Source organism: Triticum aestivum, chromosome 5A (assembly GCF_018294505.1).
Source record: "Triticum aestivum cultivar Chinese Spring chromosome 5A, IWGSC CS RefSeq v2.1, whole genome shotgun sequence".
Taxonomy (NCBI): domain Eukaryota; kingdom Viridiplantae; phylum Streptophyta; class Magnoliopsida; order Poales; family Poaceae; genus Triticum; species Triticum aestivum.
In genome coordinates this window covers 524,931,458-524,957,504 of record NC_057806.1, presented here as the reverse complement: position 1 = coordinate 524,957,504, position 26,047 = coordinate 524,931,458, and the positions used below count along the sequence as shown (strand labels likewise).

Sequence of the window (26,047 nt, the reverse complement as noted above, 5' to 3'; positions counted from 1 at the left end):
TATGGCATGCCCTAGGGGAGTCCTACTCCCACCGCGAGTAGGATTCCCCCTTTCCTAGTAGAACTAGGAGCCCTTCCAAGTAGTAGGAGTAGGAGGGAAGGAAAGGGAAGGGAAAAGGAGAAGGAAGGAAGGGGGTGCCCCCCTTCCCTAGTCCAATTCGGACCAGACCAAGGGGAGGGGTGCGGCCACCCTTGAGGCCCTTTTCCTTCTTTTCCATATGGCCCAATGAGGCCCAATACGTATTCCCGTAACTCTCCGGTACTCCGAAAATTACCCGAATCACTCGGAACCTTTCCGATGTCCGAATATAGTCGTCCAATATATCGATCTTTACGTCTCGACCATTTCGAGACTCCTCGTCATGTCCCTGATCTCATCCGGGACTCCGAACTCCTTCGGTACATCAAAAGTCATAAACTCATAATATAACTGTCATCGAAACCTTAAGCGTGCGGACCCTACGGGTTCGAGAACAATGTAGACATGACCGAGACACGTCTCCGGTCAATAACCAATAGCGGAACCTGGATGCTCATATTGGCTCCCACATATTCTACGAAGATCTTTATCGGCCAGACCGCATAACAACATACGTTGTTTCCTTTGTCATCGATATGTTACTTGCCCGAGATTCGATCGTCGGTATCTCAATACCTAGTTCAATCTCGTTACCGGCAAGTCTCTTTACTCGTTCTGTAATACATCATCTCGCAACTAACTCATTAGTTGCAATGCTTGCAAGGCTTTAGGTGATGTGCATTACCGAGAGGGCCCAGAGATACCTCTCCGACAATCGGAGTGACAAATCCTAATCTCAAAATACGCCAACCCAACAAGTACCTTCGGAGACACCTGTAGATCACCTTTATAATCACCTAGTTACGTTGTGATGTTTGGTGGCACACAAAGTGTTCCTCTGGTGGGAGTTGCATAATCTCATAGTCATAGGAACATGTATAAGTTATGAAGAAAGCAATAGCAACAAATTAAACGATCAAGTGCTATGCTAACAGAATGGGTCAAGTCAATCACATCATTCTCCTAATGATGTGATCCCATTAATCAAATGACAACTCATGTCTATGGTTAGGAAACATAACCATCTTTAATCAACGAGCTAGTCAAGTAGAGGCATACTAGTGACACTCTGTTTGTCTATGTATTCACACATGTATTATGTTTTCTGTTAATACAATTCTAGCATGAATAATAAACATTTATCATGATATAAGGAAATATATAATAACTTTATTATTGCCTCTAGGGCATATTTCCTTCACTCATATCGTCCTCTTCACTGGTCGTCGCCAGTTACTAGCAAAGACTGCCCCGACCCCTCAACACGCTCCGGCTTCGAGCTCGCCAGTGTCGCGCTCGCTACACGCCTCGCCGTGACTCTGCAGCGTCGTAGCCGACCCGTTCCAGCACCGAGAGCTCCCACACATAGCATCCATGCCGGAAAGGTTCCAGCACACCACGCCCACGCAAGCTCTGCATGTCATCCACGCCGGTTAATCCCAACATCCGAACGTGTCGGTTGCAGGATCCGGCTGCGTCGGTTGCAGCATCCTGTCGACGAGAGAGCATGGCATCCATTGTCTTGTAGCTCTCCGACTCGAAGGTTGCAGCTCCCGGTGTCGCCAGTTCCAGCAAATTGTTGTGCCGATCACATCTTGTAATCTTGTCGGTCCTAGCAAAACCATCTTCCGGTCGCAACTTCGCCAGTGCCGGTTCTAGCATCGCCACATGAAGGTTGAAAACACGTGAAAGGATATGGAAGGAAGCGGCGCGGGCGGTGTGGGTGGACCCCAACCGAACACGTGGCTGCGTAGGGAGGAACTGCGACCAGCGCAAGCCCTAGCCGGTTGCCCGATTAGAATCGTTTACCATTTCATAAACCAAAAAAATTAGGAAAAAGAGTTTCTTTCAAAAGGTGACCCTAGGAAAGCAGTCACCTCTGGCCCTGGCTCACCGGCCACCACGTGACAGACAGAACGCTCCTCCCTTCTTGAGCCTCCGAGTTTGGCTTCTCCCATACGCTCATCTTCTCTCCTCTCCCCCTTCCCCTGCGTGCGAGCGTCGCCTCCAAACCCTCCCCCGGCGCCCGCCATGGCGAGGCCGCAGCAGGAGGCGATCGACACCTTCATCAGCATCACCGGCGCCGACGAGGCCGTCGCCATCCGCAAGCTCGAGGTATCGCCCAAGCCCCCTCCCGCTCCTCTTCCTGCCCAGTTTCCTTTGGTTCAGGCGCCCGCCCAATCTAGCGCAATCGGCTGGGCTCGCGCGGCGGATTTGGTTGCGCCGGGTATGGATCGCTCGGTGCTAGGTTTTAGTCCACTTGTTTGGGCCGGGGAAGGGGTCTGCGCGTGGTGGGTTGAGGTGGCCCGATTTGTTTGCGAATCCCCGCGTCGCTGTTCTGCTAGTGCAGTTATGGAATGGAATTACCTCAGCAGTCTCGTGGCTTGTCTTTGTCCCCTTGCTGCCTTCCTTTACTCAAAGCTATGGTTTTGGTAAGAGCCCAATTTGGTCACATAACCCCTGATTTGCAGTTACTACTCGAGACGAATTGTTTGGCGGTCTCTTAGTTGGAATATGGTGCGCGGTTCACTAATAATAATCTAAAAAAAACGAAATTGCTTGGCTCATCTGGATGGTAGGCTTGTAGATTTAGTGGATTCCCCCCTGTACTTGTTCGTCTAGGTTCAGGAATTTGAATTTCACAAGCAGGTACTACATTGTAATTTCCTAGTTATCCTGTTGATTATGTTTGGTCTCATCCAGTTGTGCTAGACTTGACATCTCCAAAGTTTAACTCAGTGCACTGCACACATACCAGCTGGGGTACCATGTTATCTTCAAATGGTCATCTTATTTCTGAAATCACCCTGTGAATGTGCGTGGTTCGCAAATCTTCTAGGGCATCGCCTCCAAATTGATTGTTCAAGTGCAACATTCTGTTGCCGTGAAAAGAAAGTGCATCATTCTACCATCGATGTCATCTATATATCTAACCTCAGTGCTTTTTTGATAAATGGCACACAGGAACATGCTGGTGACCTCAATCAGGCAGTCAATGCACACTTCACTGAAGGAGATAGCACAGTGTATGTATTTAAATTTTTCCAGCACATTTTCTTCAGATAATTCCAAAGTACTTTTAGTATGCAAATATTGCTTGTTAGTTTGGTTTTTCTGAACTTCCCTCCAATATCCCTATAAATTGCTTATTGGTTGTAAAGAGCTACACACAATTAATATGGATAGCCTGTATCAAAGTTTAAACCACCAATTACTTGTTCTATGTGCATTTAGCTAAAGTGACAAGTAAACTGGATCAGAGGCAGAACAATTACCTTCCAGATACCATGTTGCACTAGGGCAGATAATTGATGTGTTTCTGTTTTTCAGGAACGCAATCAATCAAAGTATTCCACCTGTTAATCATGATGATATGGAGCTGGACGGACCACTTGATAACACGTTTCAAAGACCATTGTTCCCTGAAGCTCTGCACGACCCTTTTGCACTAATGGATCCCAATTTCCAGCAAATGTTTTTTGATAGTGTTGGTTCTGCTGGTACTCCCAATCGTGATGCACAAGGTCCGCACCCTAGAGAGATATGTAATGAAGTTAATGACAACAACATTCACATGGGTCCTTCTGGTCAGGCTTCTGTTGTTGAGAATGTCACTGGACATGGGTCTTCTTATGGACCAGAAGTTCGTGAAACTATCATAATAGATGACGACGAGGAGGAGTTGTCATCTGGGCTGTCTTCTCAGCATGCTAGTATCCGTAGCAATGCGTCACAGCCAAACCCTCTGCCAACTGCTCCTCCACTGGTTCATGTCACAGACAATGACATAGAAGAGGAAATGATTCGGGCTGCAATTGAAGCTTCAAAAAGAGAGGCTGAAGAACTGGCAAATGTAAGCTCTCTCTCTCTCTCTCTCTCTCCACAGGGATAGGTTAGAACGAGCTTGTCGAGTCTTGCTTTACCTAAATTTTAAATAAATATCAGACAGCAGAGCAAGAACGGACTCAACATATGGGTGGAATAAACTTGGAAGATCGTTTATCTGATGAAGACATGGAAAGTGCAGCTGGAACAGTGAGAAGGTGAATATTATTTTGTACCCTCTTGCTCTTCATCCTCAGGCTACCTTACTGCGGTAGGCTAATAGCAATGCATTTATTTTGCGTTTTCTTCCTATTTGGAGGCAAGGATTAGGTACAGGGAGGAGTGGAACAACTATGCAACCAGCAGATGAAGAGAGCTCAGATGATGAGATCGAGGATGTTGAAGAACAGCCATTAGTTAGACGTCGTTCTAGGCGCATCCCTTCTGGAGACACAGAGTCAACAGAACCTGTTCTCCCAGGTGATAGTCCTCCCTCAAGTTCGCAGCCTCAAAACCTTGATCATCAGTATAACAGAACTGATTTCCCATCAGAGGTATTGTAGCCTTTGATCTGTACCTTAATATTAAGCAGTTAACGGTATTACTTCAGCCTCATTGCTCACACAATTCTTCTTCTGGAAAAGTGGGGTGGCATTTCTTCTGAGGAACATGATGAAGCTGTTATGCTTGAGGCTGCAATGTTTGGTGGAATTCCTGAAGCACCAACATATCCATTATCGGTTCCATCTCATGCGAGCTCGAGTCATTATCCCCAAGTAGTGCACTCTCCACCACCAGAACTGACTGAACAACGGTTATTACGTGAGCAGCAGGTTTGTACTTGAAGCTTTATGCATTGTTGCTAAATGCAAAAGATATTGGATTTTAACTTCCAGAATGTTATATTACAGGATGATGAGTACCTTGCATCACTCCAAGCTGATCAAGAAAAGGAGATGAAGACTCTACAAGAAGCTGAGCTCCGACTGCTGGAAGAAGCTGCCGCAAGAGAAGCTGCTCTTGAGAAACAAAAGCAAGAGGAGGAGGAACGGCGTAAAATGCAGCTTGAGAAAGAGGTACCTTTCTGTTGCAGATAATTCAAAATACAATTGGATGATAATTAAGAGTATTTTCCAGTATGTGAGTAGTAGATAACTAGATCACTGCTGTGATCATACGAAACTTATTTTTCTTAGAAAAAACTATAAGGCTTTAGTTTATGTTATGTTGCAGACTTACAGTGGTCTTATTATAGGTTTGGTTAACTATAGATATGATGTGGCAATATTATCTTACTTTCAAGAAAACTTTGGGCATGTTTGGTTGATAGCTGAATCTTGCTAGACTTTTTGTGCTGACCTGTGGCAAGCCACAAAAGGCATGGAGAGAATTGGTCGCCACAACCATGGCAAGATTTGGCAAAACGGCTCTATGATAGCTGGGGCTGGCTGCTAAGAAAGTGTGGCATGCCACAGCTGTGACAGTGAAACAAACATTAGCCACAAACAGCTGACACACCCTTGGCAAAGTTTGTCAAACTGTAGCTATATGAACTAAACATATCCAATAGGATAACTAAGCTCTTTGCTTTTGTTGTTCCGTTGAGACTTGCTTGATATTTATAATTATTTATCATAAGTTCATTACCTGGCATTGTTGGGGATCTGCCAGTTATGCTGTTTCTGATGTTTTATGTAAACAGGAGCTTGAGTCCAATCTTGCCGCCAAAGAAGCATCATTGCCATTGGAGCCACCTTCAGACAAGGAAGGTGTTATAACACTTGTAGTTCGCATGCCTGACGGTAGTCGACAGGGGCGTCGCTTTTTAAAATCTGATAAATTCAAGGTAAGCTGCTTTTGAACTTAATAAAAAAACTGCTTTTGACCTGCCAGATTCCAGAAAAGAAGGGTTCATTTATACTTGCCTCTTGTCACTAATACATGCTTCTGACATGCTGGTTTGCTTGCAGTCCCTTTTTGATTTCTTAGACATTGGCAGGACTTGCAAGCCAGAAACCTACAGACTGGTAATTCTCTAGTGTTATATTTTTCTTATTTTATAATATTTCATATGCATACTCCCATGTAGAGTTAACTGTCTTAATAAAAATGAGTGCAACCTAGTATTCTTCCTTATGGACTGGTATGTCAGGCACTAGCAGTCACGTGCATGATAATATATAATTTTCTGAGCTACCCAAACCAATACTGGGTTCGGCCCTGTCTTTTTGCTGAGCTTGTTGTGTTGTCGGCAAGAATGGGCTGGGCCCTATGTTCCGGTTTTCGCCTGGTTGTCTGCAGTTAACGCAACAACCTTTTTCCTAATTAATGGAATAGGCAAAGCTTTTGCCTCGTTTCAAATAAAATAAAATAATGGATTCATCTGATCCCAAGAGCAGATTAGTTTTGCTTGCTGTGTGCTTTGTTGAATTTTCTCAATCCAGCGTCTGCGTAGCTTAGCATCCTGTTTTCTTGAGGTAACCTGCTAGTATTCCTTGACCTATGCAAGAAGGTAATTTTATGTAAGTTTCTGTAGCATTTGGATTACTATAATTATGCATGAATCATGTGGCTCTCTAGGGAGAAGCATTTACAGATTACCAAATTCATTCTTGAGCTTTGGGATGACTTTGGTGTCTTTGCGTTCCTACAATTAACACATTCTATGGATCACTACAAAATGGGATATTCTTAGTTCTCATAATGAACATTTCAAGTTACATGGTGTGGCAGACTAGCAGGACTATGCAAATTTTGCGCTCATTGAGAAATTTTAGAAGCAAGAGAAAGGATTGACAGTGATTGTAAGAGGATGTATATGTGCCCTGCCAACAAGTTTTATGCTTCCATAACTTCATGCTCACTGTTGAGTACATTATACATCAAGCTCCGGTCATATTAGCTAACACCGGATAGTGCTATTTGCTGCTCTGGCTGTTATGTGCTGTCAGGGGGAGATCATTCTTTCTGCAGTGCAGACTGCAGACTGGAGAATTGCTTCTCTGGCACTGTTCGTGTTCGTGCAGTGTCTCTAATTTCCTTTTTGAGGACAGTCCACGACAGATGTTTGATCCAAGCAATGTTGAAAGTTATATTGTGCTTTTTCTGCCAGTTGATTGTAGTATCAGTAGTGCATATTTCATCCATTGAAATATTGTAGTTGACCGCACTGAGCAGCATTTGGGAAACCATTTGGACCCGGTGTTACTATGATTTCCCCCCTATTCCTTTGCATTTTATAAGTTCATCTGTTCCATAGACCATATATCTCCGTCTTTTTACTCTTGATACATTCAAGTATATCTAGTGGGAATAACACAAAGAATATAGGTACTCCCTCTGTCTCAAAATGCATGAAGTTTTTGAAACGTCTTACATTTAAAACGCCTTACATTTTGAGACAGAGGGAGTAGCTTGCAAGTTGCAACGAGTAGTTATCATCAGCTTTTCATACACACAAAGAAAGTTAAAATAACTGTTCAAATGTAACTTGAAGTGTGAAAATATTACAACCACTAATTTGTTTTCATTTGTATTTTAGCATTAAACTGCTTGACTCTTACTGCCATCCGGTCTCGTATTTACCATTGTGTGTCTTGCAGGTAAGGACATACCCCAGGCGTGCTTTTACCACTGCTGACGGCGACCAATCGTTTACTGATCTCGGGTTAACAAGCAAGCAGGAAGCCTTATTTATAGAGCAGATTACTGATTAGGGGAAAAAGATTGAGCCTCACCTAGGGATACCACCATCTGAGACTGAGTTGGGGTTTTACATGTCTATACTTGCATATGGCTTTTACTAGGGAATCTAAAATTGGTCTGTGTCGAAGAGTTCAAACTGTGTTCTTTTGTGATGTGGAACGGTTCGCATCACTTTAGTCTTATGTAGGGGGTATAAAACAGTGATCAGCAACGGATCCAGGATATTTGGTTATGAATGCGCGCTAGCGCAGCGATAATCATTGTTCGTTTCAGAGAGAGAAAGATTCCTTGGTTTCATTGTGGGTTCATTATATGTTTGGGTCTGGAAGGACCTTCGGTGCAAATTGGTTTCATTACTATTGTTATTAATCTGACCTTCAACAGAGGCCAACAGACACGAGAGCCTGTAATGATCACAGGGGATCGATCTAGACGGACAGGACAGCTACTAGGCACTGCTACTACTACTCAAGATGGTTGCTCCGACCATCGATCTCTTATTCATCGTCGTCTTCTTCAGTTCCTCCTCTTCTTGCATGGAGCCAGGCAGCGAGCGATCACTCTGCAGCGGCAGCAGTCAAAGGGAAACAACCGGGAGCCCGTCAGTTCAGCTAGATAGATATTCAGGCAAAGAGAGAGCAGCACATGAATCAATCAGCATGGAGTGTTTATAATGATCTTACGGCAGGAGACGCGCGGGAGGCCGCACTTGGCGGGGAGGCTGTTGATGATGTCGATGGCGCCGCAGGCGCAGTCGCGGGACACGGAGCCCAGCGCGGAGCAGCACTCCGGCCCGGGCGTCGGGAGCGCCTGCCCCGGCAGCGGCGGCACGCTGTACCGCGCGCACGGGGCCAGCTGGCTCAGCTGCGCGCCGCAGGTGCCGAGCGGCGGCTGCGCCTCCGCCGCGCCGCCCAGCGTGATGAGCAGCACCAGGACGAGGAGGGCCGCCAGGGCGCGCGGCTGCGGCAGCTGGGCCGTGGTCACCGCCATCGTCGTCGTAGTCGCCGGCTCGGTGCGCGCGCTGCTAGCTTGAGCGTTCTGTGTGCGTGTGGTTTGCGGCGCGGTGTGGTGGTGGTGCCGGAGGGCGTGATTTTATAGGCGCGGCGACGGAGGTGGGAGGGTGGGAGGCGGCGAGTCTTGCGTTGCTCACCTACGCTACGCACGCAGCGGTGCTCCGATCGGCGCCGGGCGGGAGGAGGAGCGGGGCACGGCAAGCGTGTGAGGCTGACCCAACCGAACGAGGGGCCGACAACCAGGCCTACCACGGCAGGAAGAGAGGAGGGAGCCGCCGCTAGCATGCACCGCAGCTATATCTCGCTTACAGCGACTTGTAAGATACGCTCGCCACAAGCTTTCTCCTCTGCGCTACAGTATTTGGGGCGACCTATTTTGTCAGTTCATTCGTTCGCTCGTTCGCTCTGGTTTTCTTCGGGTCTTTCTTCATTATTGGTTTTTTTGCTTTTCTTCAGTTCTCTTTGTTTCGTCACTGCTTTTCTTTGGTTTTCTGTCTTTCTTTGTTTTTCATCGGTTTTCTTCGTTCATTTTTCGGTTTTAAGTGATTTTTCTTGTATTTCTTCCCTTTTTATGAGGTTTTCTTGTTTTCTCTTCACTCTTCTTTGTTCTCCCCATTTTTCCTTCTTCCTTGATTTTCAACATATGTCTACATTTTTCTTACACATTGTACAATTCTTGTATATGTCAAGAATATTTTTAAATACATGTTTACCAACTTTTTTAAATAACCGTTTTTCTTTAAATACTTATTTTAATGTTCATTTATTTTTGTACACATTGTACATTTTCGTTATATGTCAAGATCGTTTCTTTAAAACACGTTTAAAATTTTTCAAATATTTGTTTTGATATCTATTTTTTTGTACACACAGTACATTTTTGGTATACATACATAACATTTTTTATAAACGTTAAAAAAATTCATATAGTATATCATTAACATTTTCCAAATATATGTTTTGATGTCTACTTTTTTACACATCGTACATTTTTCTTATATATACGAAACATTTTTTTATACATGTTTACCATTTGTATACATGTTTAAATTTTTTAGTACAAGTTATATATATTTCAAATACATAATTAGCATTTTTCTATGAAATAGTTTTTTCAAAGTCTACTTTTTAATACACATTGTACATTTTTCTTAATACACCGCAAAGATATTTTTGGAACAATAAATGTTTAATAAGTTTTAAATATATGTTTCCATGTCTATTTTTTTCGTACACATTGTACATTTTTTGTATGCATCTAAAACATTTTCTTGTATAGGTTTAATATTTTTATACATGATTAACGTTTTTCAAATATATGTTTTTATGTGTACTTTTTGTACGCATAATACTTCAAAACATTTTCTATACATCCAAAACATTTTTATACATGTTTAAATTATTTTATGCACGCTTAATATTTTAAAAATACATGACTAACATCTTTTCACATCATTCTTTTGATGTCCATTGTTTTCATACACATTGTATATTTTTGGTACAAATCTAAAACATTTTTTTACACTGGTTTATCATTTTTCAAACACATGATTAATATTTTTTTCAAATATATGTTTTGATGCCTACTCTTTTCGGACACATCATACATTTTCCTTATAAATACGGAAACAACAATTATACACGCTTAACATGTTTGTTGAATCACAGGAACATTTTGGTATATTGTATGAAAGTTTATTTTTAAAATTCCATGTACATATTTTTGAAACACGTAACATTTTTAAATATATTTTTAAGTTATCATCACTTTTTAAAAGTTATACTAACAAAATATTACACTGCATTAACATTTTTCAAAATCTCAATTTTATTTTTTGACGTAAATTAATGTTTGGAATATTTGTATTGAAACATATTCTAAATTATAAACAAAAGTGAAAAATAACAACACAGAATATGAAGAAAACATTAAAAAAGATTAACTTAAAAGTTAGGCTGGCGCAATACTTGCAGCTGAGTGGGCGCTCCTTCGGCGAGACCTTCCTCGCTCTCAATATATAAGCGAGGCATAGGTGCTCCCGCATGTTGGGAGCCGACCCGAGAAGAATGATACGTAAATTAATGCTCTCCATTTTTTCCCGTTCGCAGAATCGTGGTAGAATATGAAGAATGTTACAAGTTCACTGATCTCTCAAAAACAAGTAATTACTTCACACCTTTTGCCATTGTTGTTTAGCAATGAATATCCGGGACAACAAATGTTGTCAAGGAAGAACGTCAAACAAAATTCTTCTTCTCATTGCAAAAGTAAAAATAAAAATTAGATCTTATTCTTTAAATGTTTGCTTTAGAGAAAAGGCTCAAGGTGAGCTTGACTTTGAATTAATATTAGATTACAACCAACAACTTACAAAGACTAAAAACAGAAAAATAGTGAAAATACAAGTTGCTGAGAAACCAACTAGCAGGTGCTGGGGAACGCAGTAATTTCAAAAAAAAAATCCTACGCACATGCAAGATCTATCATGATGATGCATAGCAACAAGAAGGGAAGAATGTTGTCCACGTATCCTCGCAGACCGTAAGCGGAAGCGTTATGACAACGCGGTTGATGTAGTTGTACGTCTTCACGGTCCGACCGATCCTAACAACGAAAGTACGGCACCTCCGCGATCTGCACACGTTCGGCTCGGTGATGTCCCACGAACTCTCAATCCAGCTGAGTGTCAAGGGAGAGCCTTGTCAGCACGACAGCGTGATGACAGTGATGATGAAGCTACCGGCGCAGGGCTTCGCCTAATCACTACGACGATATGACCGATGTGGATTATAGTGGAGGGGGCATCGCACACGGCTAAGGGATCAATGATCAACTTGTGTGTTCTAGGGTGCCCCCTGCCCCTGTATATAAAGGAGTAAGGGTGGAGGCCGGCCGGCCCTTGGGGCGCGCCAAGGAGGGGAGGAGTCCTCCTAGTAGGAGTAGGACTCCCCCTTTCCTAGTCCAACTAGGAGGAATGGGGAAGGAAGGGGTGCGCGGCCCTGCCTTGGCCGGCCCTCTCTATCTCTCTCTCCACTAAGGCCCATGTGGCCCATTAGTATCCCGGGGGGAGGGGGGTTCCGGTAATCCTCCGGCACTTCGGTTTTCTCCGAAATCACCCGGAATACTTCCGGTGTCTGAATATAGCCGTTCAATATATCAATCTTTATGTCTCGACCATTTCGAGACTCCTCGTCATGTCTGTGATCACATCCGGGACTCCAAACTATCTTCGGTACATCAAAACATATAAACTCATAATACCGATCGTCACCGAACGTTAAGCATGCGGACCCTACGGGTTCGAAAACTATGTAGACATGACCGAGACACGTCTCCGGTCAATAACCAATAGCGGAACTTGGATGTTTATATTGGCTCCCACATATTCTATGAAGATCTTTATCGGTCAAACCGCATAACGATATACGTTGTTCCCTTTGTCATCGGTATGTTACTTGCCCGAGATTCGATCATCGGTATCTCAATACCTAGTTCAATCTCGTTACCGGCAAGTCTCTTTACTCGTTCCGTAATGCATCATCCCGTAACTAACTCATTAGTCACATTGCTTGCAAGGCTTATAGTGATGTGCATTACTGAGAGGGCCCAGAGATACCTCTCCCATACTTGGAGTGATAAATCCTAATCTCGATCTATGCCAACTCAACAAACACCATCGGAGACACATGTAGAGCATCTTTATAGTCACCCAATTACGTTGTGACATTTGATAGCACACTAAGTGTTCCTCTGGTATTCGGGAGTTGCATGATTTCATAGTCATAGGAACATGTATAAGTTATGAAGAAAGCAATAGCAACAAACTAAGCGATCATCGTGCTAAGCTAACAGATGGGTCAAGTCAATCACATCATTCTCTAATGATGTGATCCCGTTAATCAAATGACAACTCATGTCTATGGTTATAAAACATAACCATCATTGATTCAACGAGCTAGTCAAGTAGAGGCATACTAGTGACATTTTGTTTGTCTATGTATTCACACATGTACTAAGTTTTCGGTTAATATAATTCTAGCATGAATAATAAACATTTATCATGATATAAGAAAATATAAATAACAACTTTATTATTGCCTCTTGGGCATATTTCCTTCAGTATCCCACTTACACTAGAGTCAGTAATCTAGATTACATTGTAATGATTCTAACACCATGGAGTCTTGGTGCTGATCATGTTTTGCTCGTGAGAGAGGCTTAGTCAATGGGTCTGCAACATTCAGATCCGTATGTATCTTGCAAATCTCTATGTCTCCCTCCTTGACTTGATCGCGGATGGAATTGAAGCGTCTCTTGATGTGCTTGGTTCTCTTGTGAAATCTGGGTTCCTTTGCCAAGGAAATTGCACCAGTATTGTCACAAAAGATTTTCATTGGACCCGATGCACTAGGTATGCCAACTAGATCGGATATGAACTCCTTCATCCAGACTCCTTCATTTGCTGCTTCCGAAGCAGCTATGTACTCTGCTTCACATGTAGATCCCGCCATGACGCTCTGCTTGGAACTGCACCAACTGACAGCTCCACCATTTAATAAAAACACGTGTCCAGTTTGTGACATAGAGTCATCCGGATCGGTGTCAAAGCTTGCATCGACGTAACCGTTTAGGACAAGCTCTTTGTCACCTCCATATACGAGAAACATATCCTTAGTCCTTTTCAGGTATTTCAGGATGTTCTTGACCGCTGTCCAGTGATCCACTCCTGGATTACTTTGGTATCTCCCTGCTAAACTAATAGCAAGGCACACATCAAGTCTGGTACACAACATTGCATACATGATAGAACCTATGGCTGAATCATAGGGAATGACTTTCATTTTCTCTCTATCTTCTGCAGTGGTCGGACATTGAGTCTGACTCAACTTCACACCTTGTAAAACAGGCAAGAACCCTTTCTTTGCCTGATCCATTTTAAACTTCTTCAGAACCTTATCAAGATATGTGCTTTGTGAAAGTCCAATTAAGCGTCTTGATCTATCTCTATAGATCTTGATGCCCAATATATAAGCAGCTTCACCGAGGTCTTTCATTGAAAAATTCTTATTCAAGTATCCTTTTATGCTATTCAGAAATTCAGTATTATTTCCGATCAACAATATGTCGTCTACATATAATATCAGAAATGCTACAGAGCTCCCACTCACTTTCTTGTAAATACAGCCTTCTCCAAAAGTCTGTATAAAACCATATGATTTGATCACACTATCAAAACGTATATTCCAACTCCGAGAGGCTTGCACCAGTTCATAAATAGATCGCTGGAGCTTGCATACTTTGTTAGCACCTTTTGAATCGACAAAACCTTCTGGTTGCGTCATATACAACTCTTGTTTAAGATATCCATTAAGGAATGCAGTTTTGACATCCATTTGTCAAATTTCATAATCATAAAATGCGGCAATTGCTAACATGATTCGAACGGACTTAAGCATCGCTACGGGTGAGAAGGTCTCATCGTAGTCAACTCCTTGAACTTGTCGAAAACCTTTTGCAACAAGTCGAGCTTTGTAGACAGTAACATTTCCGTCAGCGTCAGTCTTCTTCTTGAAGATCCACTTATTCTCTGTGGCCTGCCGATCGCTACCTCTTGAGCATGTGTTGGTTTTCCCTTGAAGAGGAAAGGGTGATACAACAAAGTAGCGTAAGTATTTCCCTCAGTTTTTAAGAACCAAGGTATCAATCCAGTAGGAGACTACACGCAAGTCCCTCGTACTTGCACAAACAATCAAGAACCTTGCAACCAACGCAATAAAGGGGTTGTCAGTCTCTTCACGACCACTTGCAAAAGTGAGATCTGATCAAGATAATAAGATAAATATTTTTGGTATTTTTGTTGTATAGATTGAAAAGTAAAGATTGCAAAATAAACGGTGACATAAATAGCTAGTTGACGGGAAAATAATATGATGGATAATAGACTCGGGGGCCATAGGTTTCACTAGTGGCTTCTCTCAAGATAGCATAATCTATGGTGGGTGAACCAATTACTGTCAAGCAATTGATAGAAAAGTGAATAGTTATGAGAGTATCTATGCATGATCATGTATATAGGCATCACGTCCGTGACAAGTAGACCGAAACGATTCTGTATCTACTACTATTACTCCACACATCGATCGCTATCCAGCATGCATTTAGAGTATTAATTTCATAAGAACAGAGTAACACATTAGGCAAGATGACATGATGTAGAGGGATAAACTTAAGCAATATGATATAAACCCCATCTTTTTATCCTCGATGGCAACAATACAATACGTGCCGTGCTGCCCCTGCTGTCACTGGGAAAGGACACCGCAAGATTGAACCCAAAGCTAAGCACTTCTCCCATTGCAAGAAAGATCAATCTAGTAGGCCAAACCAAACTGATAATTTGAAGAGACTTACAAAGATATTTAAATCATGCATAAAAGAATTCAGAGAAGAATCAAATATTTTTCGTAAATAATCTTGATCATAAACCCACAATGCATCGGATCTCAACAAACACACCGCAAAAAGAATTACATCGAATAGATCTCCAAAAGAATCGAGGAGATCTTTGTATTGAGATCCAAAGAGAGAGAAGAAGCCATCTAGCTAATAACTATGGACCCGAAGGTCTGTGGTAAACTACTCACACATCATCGGAGAGGCTATGGTGTTGATGTAGAAGCCCTCCGTGATCGATTCCCCCTCCGGCGGAGCGCCGGAAAAGGCCCCAAGATGGGATCTCACGGGTACAGAAGGTTGCGGCGGTGGAAATAGGGTTTCGTGGTGCTGCTGGATGTTTTCAGGGTATATGATTACATATAGGCGAAAGAAGTAGGTTGCTTTTCCACATTCATCAAATACTCCTATTCATCCCCTCTGGTCGATTAATCATTCTTACGGCTACCTATAAAGTCACCTTTAGTTATGGTGTCCAAGGCATGTATCTACCTAGAATACAAGCCAACATAAAAGTTTCCGAGGAGTATTGTAGTGAACATTTGTGAGTAGATCTACACTGTGCATCCTGAATCCTATACCAAGCATTTAAAGGTCTATGTTCGAAAATACTCATGTGAGCGCGAGCTCACAGGATCCCGCTATCTATGCCATTTATCCCCCTCGTGATCTGTGCTGCAATTGGTATAGTACTAGGTATATATCCACATATATTATTACTCCCGTGCAATGGCCCACTGCACAGGAAACCCAGTCAGCCAGTGGGGCAGCGGATCAGACGGGGTTGGACGAGGGGAACCATTTTGTCACGGTAGCTGGTCCAAAGGAGCCGGTTTGCTCATTTATGGCAGCACCGGAGGCAGCTACCAATCTTCTCCAGCACACCTCCTCGCACTCATCCTTCTTCATATAGCAGTCCACCCATTGCTCCCCCAGTCAGAGATTGAGAGAGAACTAAACCAGACGAGCGCCACATATTCTTGCGGGTAGCATGTCTGCGTCCTCATCCTCAAGCGGGGTCGAGCAACCCCCGCCGCTAATTAGCTGTCCTGATTGCGGCGGTCGGGTCTTCACCTGGATTGCTCGGGCGGGGTAGAATGCAGGCGTTCGTTTCTACAAGTGCGTCAACAAGGACGTGAGTACAATCCATTCGCCATTCCTTCATCTAAGTACTCGTCTGCAGTCAGATCGACTAATACATTGAGTTTTACTGTCCGATTTGAGTTGCAGGATGGAATCTGCAACTACATGAGCACCAAGGAGGAGTACCTTGCAGAGTTAAGCTTCCATTTGGGGACGGCACAACAGCTAGGACACGGAAGCAGCCAGGCTGGATCTTCTTTGAACCATAGAGTCCGTGTTGTCCAGCAGCAGCGCACTGTTCCAGCAGTTGCCCAAGCCTTCAGGGTTAATCAAGCAGGCTCTTCCGCCGCCGCGCTCCGTGTTCTTGTGTTCTTGGATGCTGCCATACTGTTTGTTGGTGTCCTCATTTTCTTGGCGTTGCTGAAAGTAGTCTCCCTCCTTAGCAGGTAGAAGGTGGTCTTGTTGACAGAATAGAAGGAATAATTAGGTAGTCTGTCTTTTGTATCGCAGTGCTTGGTAATCAGAATCAGGTTGTGTGTCCTTTGTATCCCAGTGGTTAGTAATGAGAATCAGGAAGTGTTTCATTTGTATCCGAGTGGTTGGTAATGATATTTGTCAGTGGGTTCTTCTGGAAGACCGTTGTTACGATATGTGTCATGCAATTGGTACTCAATTTATGTTCAGATATTTATTTTTGCCCCGACCGTATTTTTGGGCAGAAGTACTAATGTTAGATCTTTGTTCTATAGCCAATAAAGCGTAATTTTTTTATGAGGAAACCGGTTACTTAATTAACTACATTAGAACGGGCTGCCGCTGTCATCAGCATGACCGGTGGACGCAATAAATTCTTGCACCTACCCACCGTTCCAGAAATTTACTGACCTTATCTCCAACCACCAGCCCGCACCCACCCAACAGCCCTCATATCACCCCTCTGTTTCGCTTGCCCCGGTTTAAGCTCCTCTCCCAAGCGAAGTCGCCGGCGATTTGGCCCACGGCGAACCCATTCCAGCGGGAGATCTATAGGTAAGTGCTCATTTTTTCAATCCCCTCACCCCACCTTCTCCGCCCCTCGTCCCATGCATATGACCCGAGCAATCCACCCATTATCTATTCAAATTTGCGCTAGATCAGCAAAGATGGATCTGTCGCACCATTCAATCCCAAAATTCATGCTGCAGTCAAACTGCTTGTGTGTTGTATCCGGATCTGATTCAACTTATCCTAATGACCAGTCTTAAGTTGTGTTGTAATAATTGTCGTCACCGTATTTATTAAGCAAGTTTAGTCATACGCCTGTTTAACCCAACAGTAGCTACTTGAGGCACCAGGCAATCTGATTATCTAGTACTAATGTTCAGTTCAGCATAGTTCGTTAGGCATGGGGAGCAACACATGTACAGATGATTTTACTCCATGTCTTGTAGCAAAAAACTCCATCATTCTTTTATCAGGGTACATTAGTTCAAGCTCACTCACAATAAAAGTGTTCTCAATTGTAGGCACCATGTCTGACGCTGGTAGTTGTGATGGGACCGCAGCCTCTGGGGATGCAGCTAATGACAACACCAATAGGCAGCCATTGCAAGCCAATGATGAACAGGCACCTCCTGCTCCAACTTCACGAATATCAGTCAGAAAAGCAGTAGAAGTGATCCAGACATTTGACGATTACAAGAGGTGGCTCATTACTGAAATTGGGTTTGGTGGAATGCTAAAGCTACCCTTGCTGCAGAAGCTCAACCTTAAGTTCAGTGCCTGGACTATGAGCAAGGTCTGCGTCGAGCGCCGAGCAATTGTTCTGTCAGAAACCAAGGTACTAAAGTTTTTTGCGGAAGACATCCACAAGGTTTTTGGCATTCCGTGTGGTCACCGAAGTGTTAAAGGGCGCGATGGCTTCATCAAGCCAGAAGCGATAACATTCATAAAGAGGACGTTAGGGATGGACAGGACGGGAGTGCATAGCCTGCGTGCGGCTGAGGAATTCCTTCTCCGTGACATTTCCGAGGCTTCCAGCAAGATGGAGAAGGATTGCTTGTAGATTGCATTCGTCATATTTGTTATGGGCCATGGTGTGGCACCTAGAACAAAACATGATTATGGCACCATAGACTACTGGGGTGCGCTGGCAAATACGGAGAATATATCACAATTCAACTGGTGTGAGTTTGTACTTGACTTTTTGCTAGAGGCAGTCCGGCGGCTTAAGAACGATATGATGGCCAACAATTTGAACACCAATCTTGTTGGTTGCCACTTGTTTTTACAGGTTTGTCTGCTATCTGTGCTGAGGCCACAACAGCCGGCTCATCATCATGGTTTATGTGATCCTTTGTAATGCTTTGTGTGATACATTTCTCATTCACATGGATGCCGTATTAACAACCTTTATATGCAGATATTCTTCCTCGACAATGTTGACCTTGGAATTTTCAATAATAACCATAATGTCCTTCCTCACATTAGTGACTTCGACCAAAGCAGCATGAAGAACATGATAACAATGGCGACTCACATTGGGAAGGGCCCCACATCCTACTCGAAATGCATGGTAATCTTACTGTTGTTAGGTGACAGTGATGATTGATTCTCCCTCATCATAACAAATGTTTTTCATATGTATCCATGGCAGATTCGTCAAGGTAATGATCTATGCTACGCTCGTTGCAACATTGCTGATTCCACTGAGAGAACATCCAACCAGCCAGTTGATGGCGGCAATATGGAGGAAGATGTTGGCAAGTTCAACAATGACAGGAACGATTCAGCTCATGTAGCATCTTCAGCTGTCGGGAACCTAATGGATGTTCAGACACCACTGCGTATGCTTGGACCAATGGACTTTATAGAGCACATGCAGAGCCGATACCCCAGTCTGGTAGGTTTCGCTGCTACGGTTTCTTCTATTTTTTGTATTTTCTTTAACTTCCAACAATTGCAATTGGGGCTACTCTCGCCATCTTTACTGAATCTGATGTCGTATGTGGGTTAACTTGTTTGCTGCAGGTTAGGGATGAGTTGAGTTTTATATTGAAGGAGCAGAATGCCAAATGCCAGCGTGAAATCAACACCGCCCGCGCAAATATGCAGGCAGACATGATCAAATTTGTGGACAAACTAATGGCATCAATCAGCAAGAGGTGCATCTGCTGTACTGCTAGAGGTTTTACTAACTGTCTGACAAGAGCAGTAGATACATTTCTAGTTGACACACTGAGGACTCCGGTCGGCCAGAAAATACCAGGTGTCAGGCTCGATATGTCTGCTTGCAAAGGTCTCGAACCGTTAACATTGTAATTACCTGCTTTTTGTTTACTTGCATATTGCAATGAATTTGCCATGTGCCGATTTTTTATTATATATGTTAACTGTAACTCCAATTTCAGATGGCAACTCTGAACCGAGGTTCCATGGTGATGACCAGTCAGACCGTCAGCAGAACAAGAGGTTGCGACATGAGGAAGGAGCACTCGCAACAATGACATCTCAGATTTTTTCAGTTTGCAAGGCAGACACTGCAAGCTATCAGTGAATTGTTTATTGACCTTCCGAATGATGGAAGCACCACGGTGTTTGGACAAAAGGCAGAGGGACTTCTTGGAAGAAAATATGTCTTCAGATCTGGATTCCAGATAGACCCATGGATCAGGGGTGCTGTCCCGCTACCACCGCAGCCGTATGTGTCCCAACAATTGGAAGGGTTCTTTGCTACAGCACCGACAGAAGAATTATGCAGGTGCCTATCTCAATGCAGACTCTTCTGGTACATGTTTCTTAACTATAGACATCTATTCACCATGAGGCTGACACTCCATTGTATATATATCCAGGAATTTTCTTGCTCATGAGAATCCGAGGTTCTTACGAATAACGGGTTCAATGTTGAAATGCCAGCTGGTTGAAGATGAGCTTATCGACCATGAGGTGATGTCAGTCATTATCAGAAGGTATTGTCAGTCTGACCAGGAAGCAGATAAACACTCACCATACTTAACTTGGAGGCACCCAATTGAACCAGAATTCTCGGTCAGTCTTACATAGCTATCGAAATTTTCTGCACGTTGTTCTTTAATATACAGTATGGTCATGCAATCACCGACTGATGGATTTTACTAAATGCAGACGCTTGTACTATTGGATCATGATTTCCTACATACGGTGTCAATGCAGAAAGCATTGTGTGCCGACTCACTCAAATATGACATCACATCAGCTCAGCTGGTAAGTGAACTAGCATCGGCCATTTGATTTTTCTCTTATCATATGCCTACTAGTTGGTCACATGTTGCTTCATTTCTTATATGCAGTTCTTCACCCCCGTTCCACGGCCTAAAGGATGGATTGTAGTTTTCTGGGACATGGTAGCCCGCCTCATGTTTGTAATTGATCCAATGTACAGCAAGAGAAGCCAACCCTTGACCACTCAGCAGAGAGATGAGATTACAGCTTGGAAGCTACATGATGCCTTGTTTATTTGCTTAAATGAGTATTATGCTGGCTGGCCTGTGAGGAAAGATGGATGGAAAGTCACGTTCCCCGCACTTGTTGATAGCATTTTTTCTCGGTAATGTGTTTTCTATCTGCAATTTGCTTCCATCATTATGTCAAATGTCATCTGTGGTTTCTTATGGAATTTGTTTTGTGATGATCAGTAATGAGACTGGAGCTTGCGTCGTCCATATAGCCCGCCATTTCGATGGGAAAAAGCTGAAGATGCCCCTCACCAAGGTTGGTTATCTATGCCAGCTAGCCAAATTACCTTTTGAGTCATATTTCTGTGACTCCATTTGCAATTTTTTGTCCTAACCACACCAAATCCCAGTGCCATAAAACAACACAACATATCGAAGGTGAAGCGGGAAACGCTGTATGAGTGCATGATATAATATGTGACCACACTCATATAATATGTGACCAAATTGCTCAAACATTGCCCTCGTGTAAATCTTCCCGGCATGTCTCTCAGTTGCCAGATTTTCTCGCATAAGAGGCCTTCCCTGAGAAACAATGCATCAATAAGTAAGCAGTTAGTTCATCATACGAAAAAACTGAATTTTTAATCTGGAAAATTTGTATTTCATTCACCACTTACTATTGTTGTCCGCTTCTCCTCATAATTCTCCTCAGATTCTCTGTCAAAAATTAAACTCATGTATTTCCTCACAAAGATATGCATTGGACACCCAGGGGGCACATAGTTCTTCAACATATGATTTGCGCTTTCACTCCGTTGAGTACTAGTCATCTTTGCACAGAATACGCCCTTGAAATACGGCTTCGCCCATTTGTGTCGTATCTCGTACAAATTAGTCATGTAGTCATGACTTTTCAAGTTGTATTTCTCTAGGTACTTCCATCCTTCCTCGAATTCATCTATTGTTAGCATGTGGTTGAAGACCTTATGGAACTCTAGTTGGAAATCACTCTTCTTTGAGTACAAAGGGCCTAGCGACTCCTTTGCCTTCTTTAGCACATGCCACTTGCACCATCGGTGTGCCGTGTCTGGCATCACATTTTGTATGGCAACCTCCATTGCCCTGTTCTGATCTGCAATTCACAAATACAATGGTCAATAGTGTTTCACCCCACCTGATTCGATGCATAAATGCAACATAAATTAAATTAGTTCTGCACCATCTTACCAGTCAGGATTGTCTGTGGTGCACTACCGCCCATTATCCTAACAAACTTTGAGAAGACCCACTCAAAGGTTTCAACTGTCTCATGCCTCACAAGCACACCAGCTAATATGATGCTCTGGAAATGGTTGTTGACACCAACAAATAACCCAAAGGGCATGTCATACAGGTTTGTTCTGTACGTCGTGTCAAATGTAACCACATCCCCAAAGAAGTTATACTGCAGCCGGCTGTTACCGGTAGCCCACATAAGGTTGATGATTCTGCCCTCATTGTCTGCTTGAACCCGATAGGTAAACTGTGGATCCTTTGAGCACAGATCATGGAAGACTTCCATTGTTTTCCTCACATCATCCTCTGAATTCTCGCGGCTAATCTTGCCACACAAATTTCTTAATGCTCTTTTAGTGAACGGCACATTCTCCATCCTCCCGAAGAAGCTGCCTATAATGCTATACACCTTAGCAAGATTTACATTATTCTGCCGCAGCTGCTTCACTAGGTCCCTGCTGTAAACATCAATATGCTTGTGTGACGGCCAGTGTATTGTCTGTCCATAAGTTTGGGAAAGTGCATGGTTGTGCCCATCTCGATGCTCTGCTATGTACCATCCATTGTCCTTTGACCGAAGTAATCTGACGAGTGCTGGGCATTCACAGCGGCACGAACGAGTATTTTCGACAATTGGCTTCCCCTGATACAAGAAAGAAGAAAGTCAGATACATAATCAGGGATTTTCATACATGATCATAATGGGAAAATGCTACAGCTCTTGGGGTGTATAATTATCTGTACCGCGCATCCGCAAACTATCTCTTGCATACACTTGGTCCTGCTAACATTTAGCCTGCTCTTTCCATATCGTATTCCAAATCCCTTCTCCCATGAATACAGATTGTAAAAGTCATAAGCTTCTCCGAGCGTGTCAAAAGTTGTTCCAATCTTTGGCACCATAACCACTTTGCCTGGATGCTCCGCAAATTCCCTGACAGTCTTCTCCAACGCCGTTACCCTGTCTGCACAAGGAGGCCTTCCTGGAGCAGCAGCACCAACTCGCACTCTGCACAGACAGATCAGCGAATGAATTACATGTGACTATCAGGTACAGCCTAACATTTTGGAATTACAAACCATAGAATGATGTCATTAATATATCATATCACAAATCAGCTGCTCAATATATATCTGCATTAACAAATTCATGCAACCTACCAACATCCGTAGATATCTAACTCATCAGAGGTTATGTACTCTGTTCCACCGTCGCTTCGTCAGTTAAATGTCGCAAATCTGATAGTACAGACTACTTTGCCGAACATTATCGAGTATTTTGATTCACAGGGTCGTACCTTTGCGTCCACCCTGGTGTTTTGGGGTCAATTTGTTCAATTGAGTTCTCGGAGCACTGAGGCATGTCCGCGGCTCCTGCCTCCGCCGGGCATATCTGCCCGTCGGCGCTCGAAGCCGCCGGGGCTGCATCCTGAACCTCGGCCACCGCGGCAACTGGGAACCGCACGGGTTCCATTGAGCCGTTGTTATCATTCACCTCTTCCAGGAGTGTTTTTATCAATCAAAAAGCAAGTTTAGAAGACCGAATCTAGATCAGTTCCCAACCACAGAGCCAAAAACAATGATAATATTTGGCCAAGCATCAGATCCGTACCTATTTATAGGCTGAAGTAGGAACTCCATGGTCGCCGGAGCCTCTCACGGGTTGCTTCGCCGCCCACTTCCTCCCGCCAGAGTCAATATCTCCGCCTCGAGTCTGATGGGGATGATAGCCAAATCCAACCTCACTCCTCTAATCGGCCAATGTCCCAACTACTGCAATAACTGCGGGCTCTGCCGACGCTAGCGGAAAGCACCGGACCTGATCCACGGATCAGGACGGCGGCGAGAAGCTCGAGCCACGGCTCAGCCGCGCTCATGCGACGGCGTGCATTTCTCCGTCGAACTTGCCCCAGCTGTCAGACGAGTATTGTGACGTATATCTAAATTTCCCGTTGTCGCTATGGACCCACCCACCCGAACTAGCATTGAATACAACGAATCTCACAGCAATCCTGGACGGGTGTGATTCCGAGCTCCTGTGAGCTCGCGATCACATACTCCGCGTCCGTCTATGTTCCCTTTTCTTGAAGTTGAGTACTTCCACCTTAGGGGAAATAGTAGTAACAGGAAAAACTAGCCATGACAACTAAGTAAAACAAAATAAACTACTTGCTGAAATTTAAACGTTTTTGTTGTTTTTGAGTTTTTCAAAGTGTAGAAATCAAATTAATGATAAATAAAAAGCGACTAAGCAAAGTAAATAACTAGGAGGAAAAATAATTAAATGCAGAACCTATGATCTTTTTGAAAACACCCTCGGCAACGGAAGATGCAAGATGATTACTTCCTGGTATGCTCGTCTAACATAATGTACCCGACAGATGGATATTTGTTAGGCCGTGAAGATAATAAGTTTGTAGTATCTGAAGAATCCTCTCTTGGTATTTGAGAACCAAGGTATCAAATTTGTGGAGTTCCCCTACAGGCCAATGATCTGGCCGTCACACAACTAAAGAACTTGAGGTTGTCAATCCCACTAGCTTTGCTAGTTCAAAGAATTAATGTATTGCGTGGTCAAAGTTGATTTTTGTTTACGAATGAACAAAAAATCAGAATGTTATGAAACTGAAAATAAAGAAAACTAAAGGAAAGGGATCCATAATTCCTAGTGACATCTCACCAAAGCAGTAGAATTAGAGTTGTCCATAATTCATTTTGTAATTAGAGTTGTTTATCAATTAAATTGCAATGTTTATGAATAATCATATATGTTACGAGTACACAGTCACAATGGTGTCCTCTTCAATAAGTACTAGTACTTGCTACTACCTCATTCACGGTTTATAGGGCTTATCTCAATTTTTTTGTTTTTTATAAGTCTTTTTCCCTCCTCATCACATGTTGAAGGTGCATTAAATCAGTCCATGCAACAGTTAAGCCTGGCCACAAAGACAATATTATAGATAGTATCATACATGTCAACTATTTTTGTCGAGGTGGCACACAATTGAATGAGGAAAGAGATGCTTGTATCATGATATGATACCGTATCATATTAAATTATGTAGTAGTATGTGTCATGAATGACAATAAATAAAGGTCATTATATTTTTTTTAGAAAAGGGGGATGACCCCCGGCCTCTGCATCTGGGAGATGCATACGACCACTTTATTGATTATTTTTGAGGACCTTACAAAGTATTACAAACAATATACCTGAATCCACCATCTTGGCAACATATGCCGCTACTCCTATCCATATGATGAAGGGATGCTAGCTGGGCCACTACCCAGACCACTCACCTAAGCCTAACATCAAAAGCCGGAAGCCCCAGCCGAGCCACATACCGGGTCTGGGGCACAATCCGGTCAGACGCACTCGTGTGTCATCGCCGCCATCTTCCACAAGTCCGTCTTCAGATTATATTGAGGCTTCTACCTTGTCTAGCCACTCTGGCATCGACGTCACCATGACGCCAGACAGCTACCTCCTCCTGCGCGAGTCCATCTTCGCGCATCGAACGCCGAGCCTCCACAGCGCCATGCCGCCGATCTCCACCGCCATCAATGTGTGAGACGAAGTATCGCTCCACCATCCCCTAGCCATCATTTGCTCCAAAAACAATGCCCCCAGGAGGGAAAGCGATAAAACACCATCATCGTCCGATCCGGAAGACCCAGATTTAGGGTTTCCCCCGGAGCATCCCGAGCCTGAGGACGCAGACTGCAACGACGATGCCTCGACAAGGAAACGACATCTAAGACGCCATCATCGTCCGCCATGACCGTAGTCGACGGGATTTTCACCGGCAGTTGCTCCATCAGACGTGCACCACCGACGTCGCTGGTCCCTTCAACCGAAGTAAACTCCAAAGCGATGCCCTAAAGAGGGACTACGACGCGAAAGCGTCGTCATCGCTCGATCCCAAGGAGATCTAGGGTTTCCCCCGAAGATGCCCGCGCTGTCAAGGATCAGAGAAGGGTAGAATCCCGGCGGATCTGCCCAGCTGCCGACGAGTCGCACCCGCCACCGTGCCGACGGCAGACCATCGATCAAGGCCCATGCTTGGGCATACATCTGGCCACGCCGCCGCGAACCGATCCGGTCACGCCGCCGCCGTCCCTGGCGACCGCGACGCACCAGATCGTGAGGCCTCCTGCCGCGGGGGAGCGAAGTCGCCGAGGCGCCGCCACCA

The 26,047-nt window shown here is 43.8% G+C and overlaps 3 protein-coding genes and 1 long non-coding RNA gene across 9 annotated transcripts in view; 3 read left to right on the top strand and 1 right to left on the bottom strand.

Annotated features, from left to right (window-relative positions):
- The first annotated feature begins 1,949 nt into the window (after positions 1–1,949).
- On the top strand, positions 1,950–7,916 carry LOC123104479 (plant UBX domain-containing protein 8). Its single transcript, XM_044526343.1, has 10 exons — positions 1,950–2,193; positions 3,043–3,104; positions 3,409–3,931; positions 4,024–4,121; positions 4,223–4,457; positions 4,548–4,736; positions 4,815–4,979; positions 5,606–5,749; positions 5,874–5,930; positions 7,506–7,916. The coding sequence occupies exons 1-10, from the start codon at positions 2,110–2,112 to the stop codon at positions 7,617–7,619; spliced, it is 1,671 nt and encodes a 556-aa protein (XP_044382278.1). The 5' UTR covers positions 1,950–2,109; the 3' UTR covers positions 7,620–7,916.
- A 25-nt stretch (positions 7,917–7,941) lies between these two features.
- On the bottom strand, positions 7,942–8,682 carry LOC123104480 (anther-specific protein MZm3-3). Its single transcript, XM_044526344.1, has 2 exons — positions 8,292–8,682; positions 7,942–8,170 (listed from the first exon to the last, which is right to left on the bottom strand). Exons 1-2 carry the CDS (start codon positions 8,596–8,598, stop codon positions 8,166–8,168), a joined length of 312 nt encoding a protein of 103 aa, XP_044382279.1. The 5' UTR covers positions 8,599–8,682; the 3' UTR covers positions 7,942–8,165.
- A 6,976-nt stretch (positions 8,683–15,658) lies between these two features.
- Positions 15,659–16,748, top strand: LOC123107484 (uncharacterized). Its single transcript, XR_006451680.1, has 2 exons — positions 15,659–16,210; positions 16,306–16,748. It is a non-coding gene; the product is annotated as an uncharacterized lncRNA (long non-coding RNA).
- A 248-nt stretch (positions 16,749–16,996) lies between these two features.
- LOC123104477 (uncharacterized) overlaps positions 16,997–26,047 on the top strand; it is a 15,708-nt gene continuing 6,657 nt past the window's right edge. For 3 of the 6 annotated variants that reach the window (XM_044526341.1, XM_044526337.1, XM_044526340.1), the window contains exons 1-10: positions 16,997–17,187; positions 17,664–18,430; positions 18,560–18,712; positions 18,794–19,039; positions 19,168–19,435; positions 19,548–19,897; positions 19,992–20,187; positions 20,284–20,382; positions 20,469–20,725; positions 20,814–20,889. In XM_044526341.1, the coding sequence (XP_044382276.1) occupies positions 18,224–18,430; positions 18,560–18,712; positions 18,794–19,039; positions 19,168–19,435; positions 19,548–19,693 (1,020 nt within the window). In that variant the 5' untranslated portion in view covers positions 16,997–17,187; positions 17,664–18,223 and the 3' untranslated portion in view covers positions 19,694–19,897; positions 19,992–20,187; positions 20,284–20,382; positions 20,469–20,725; positions 20,814–20,889. Of the gene's footprint in view, positions 17,188–17,663; positions 18,431–18,559; positions 18,713–18,793; positions 19,040–19,167; positions 19,436–19,547; positions 19,898–19,991; positions 20,188–20,283; positions 20,383–20,468; positions 20,726–20,813; positions 23,979–26,047 lie in introns of those variants that run through there. The other 3 variants (XM_044526339.1, XM_044526338.1, XM_044526335.1) reach the window with 3 other exon arrangements.

Bases quoted from the DNA above. Each gene is read 5' to 3' on its own strand.
- LOC123104479 (XM_044526343.1), top strand. From the start codon at position 2,110: ATGGCGAGGCCGCAGCAGGAGGCGATCGACACCTTCATCAGCATCACC. The intron at 2,194-3,042 runs GTATCGCCCAAG...AATGGCACACAG, and splicing joins TCGCCATCCGCAAGCTCGAG to GAACATGCTGGTGACCTCAA. The intron at 4,737-4,814 runs GTTTGTACTTGA...GTTATATTACAG, and splicing joins GGTTATTACGTGAGCAGCAG to GATGATGAGTACCTTGCATC.
- LOC123104480 (XM_044526344.1), bottom strand. From the start codon at position 8,598: ATGGCGGTGACCACGGCCCAGCTGCCGCAGCCGCGCGCCCTGGCGGCC.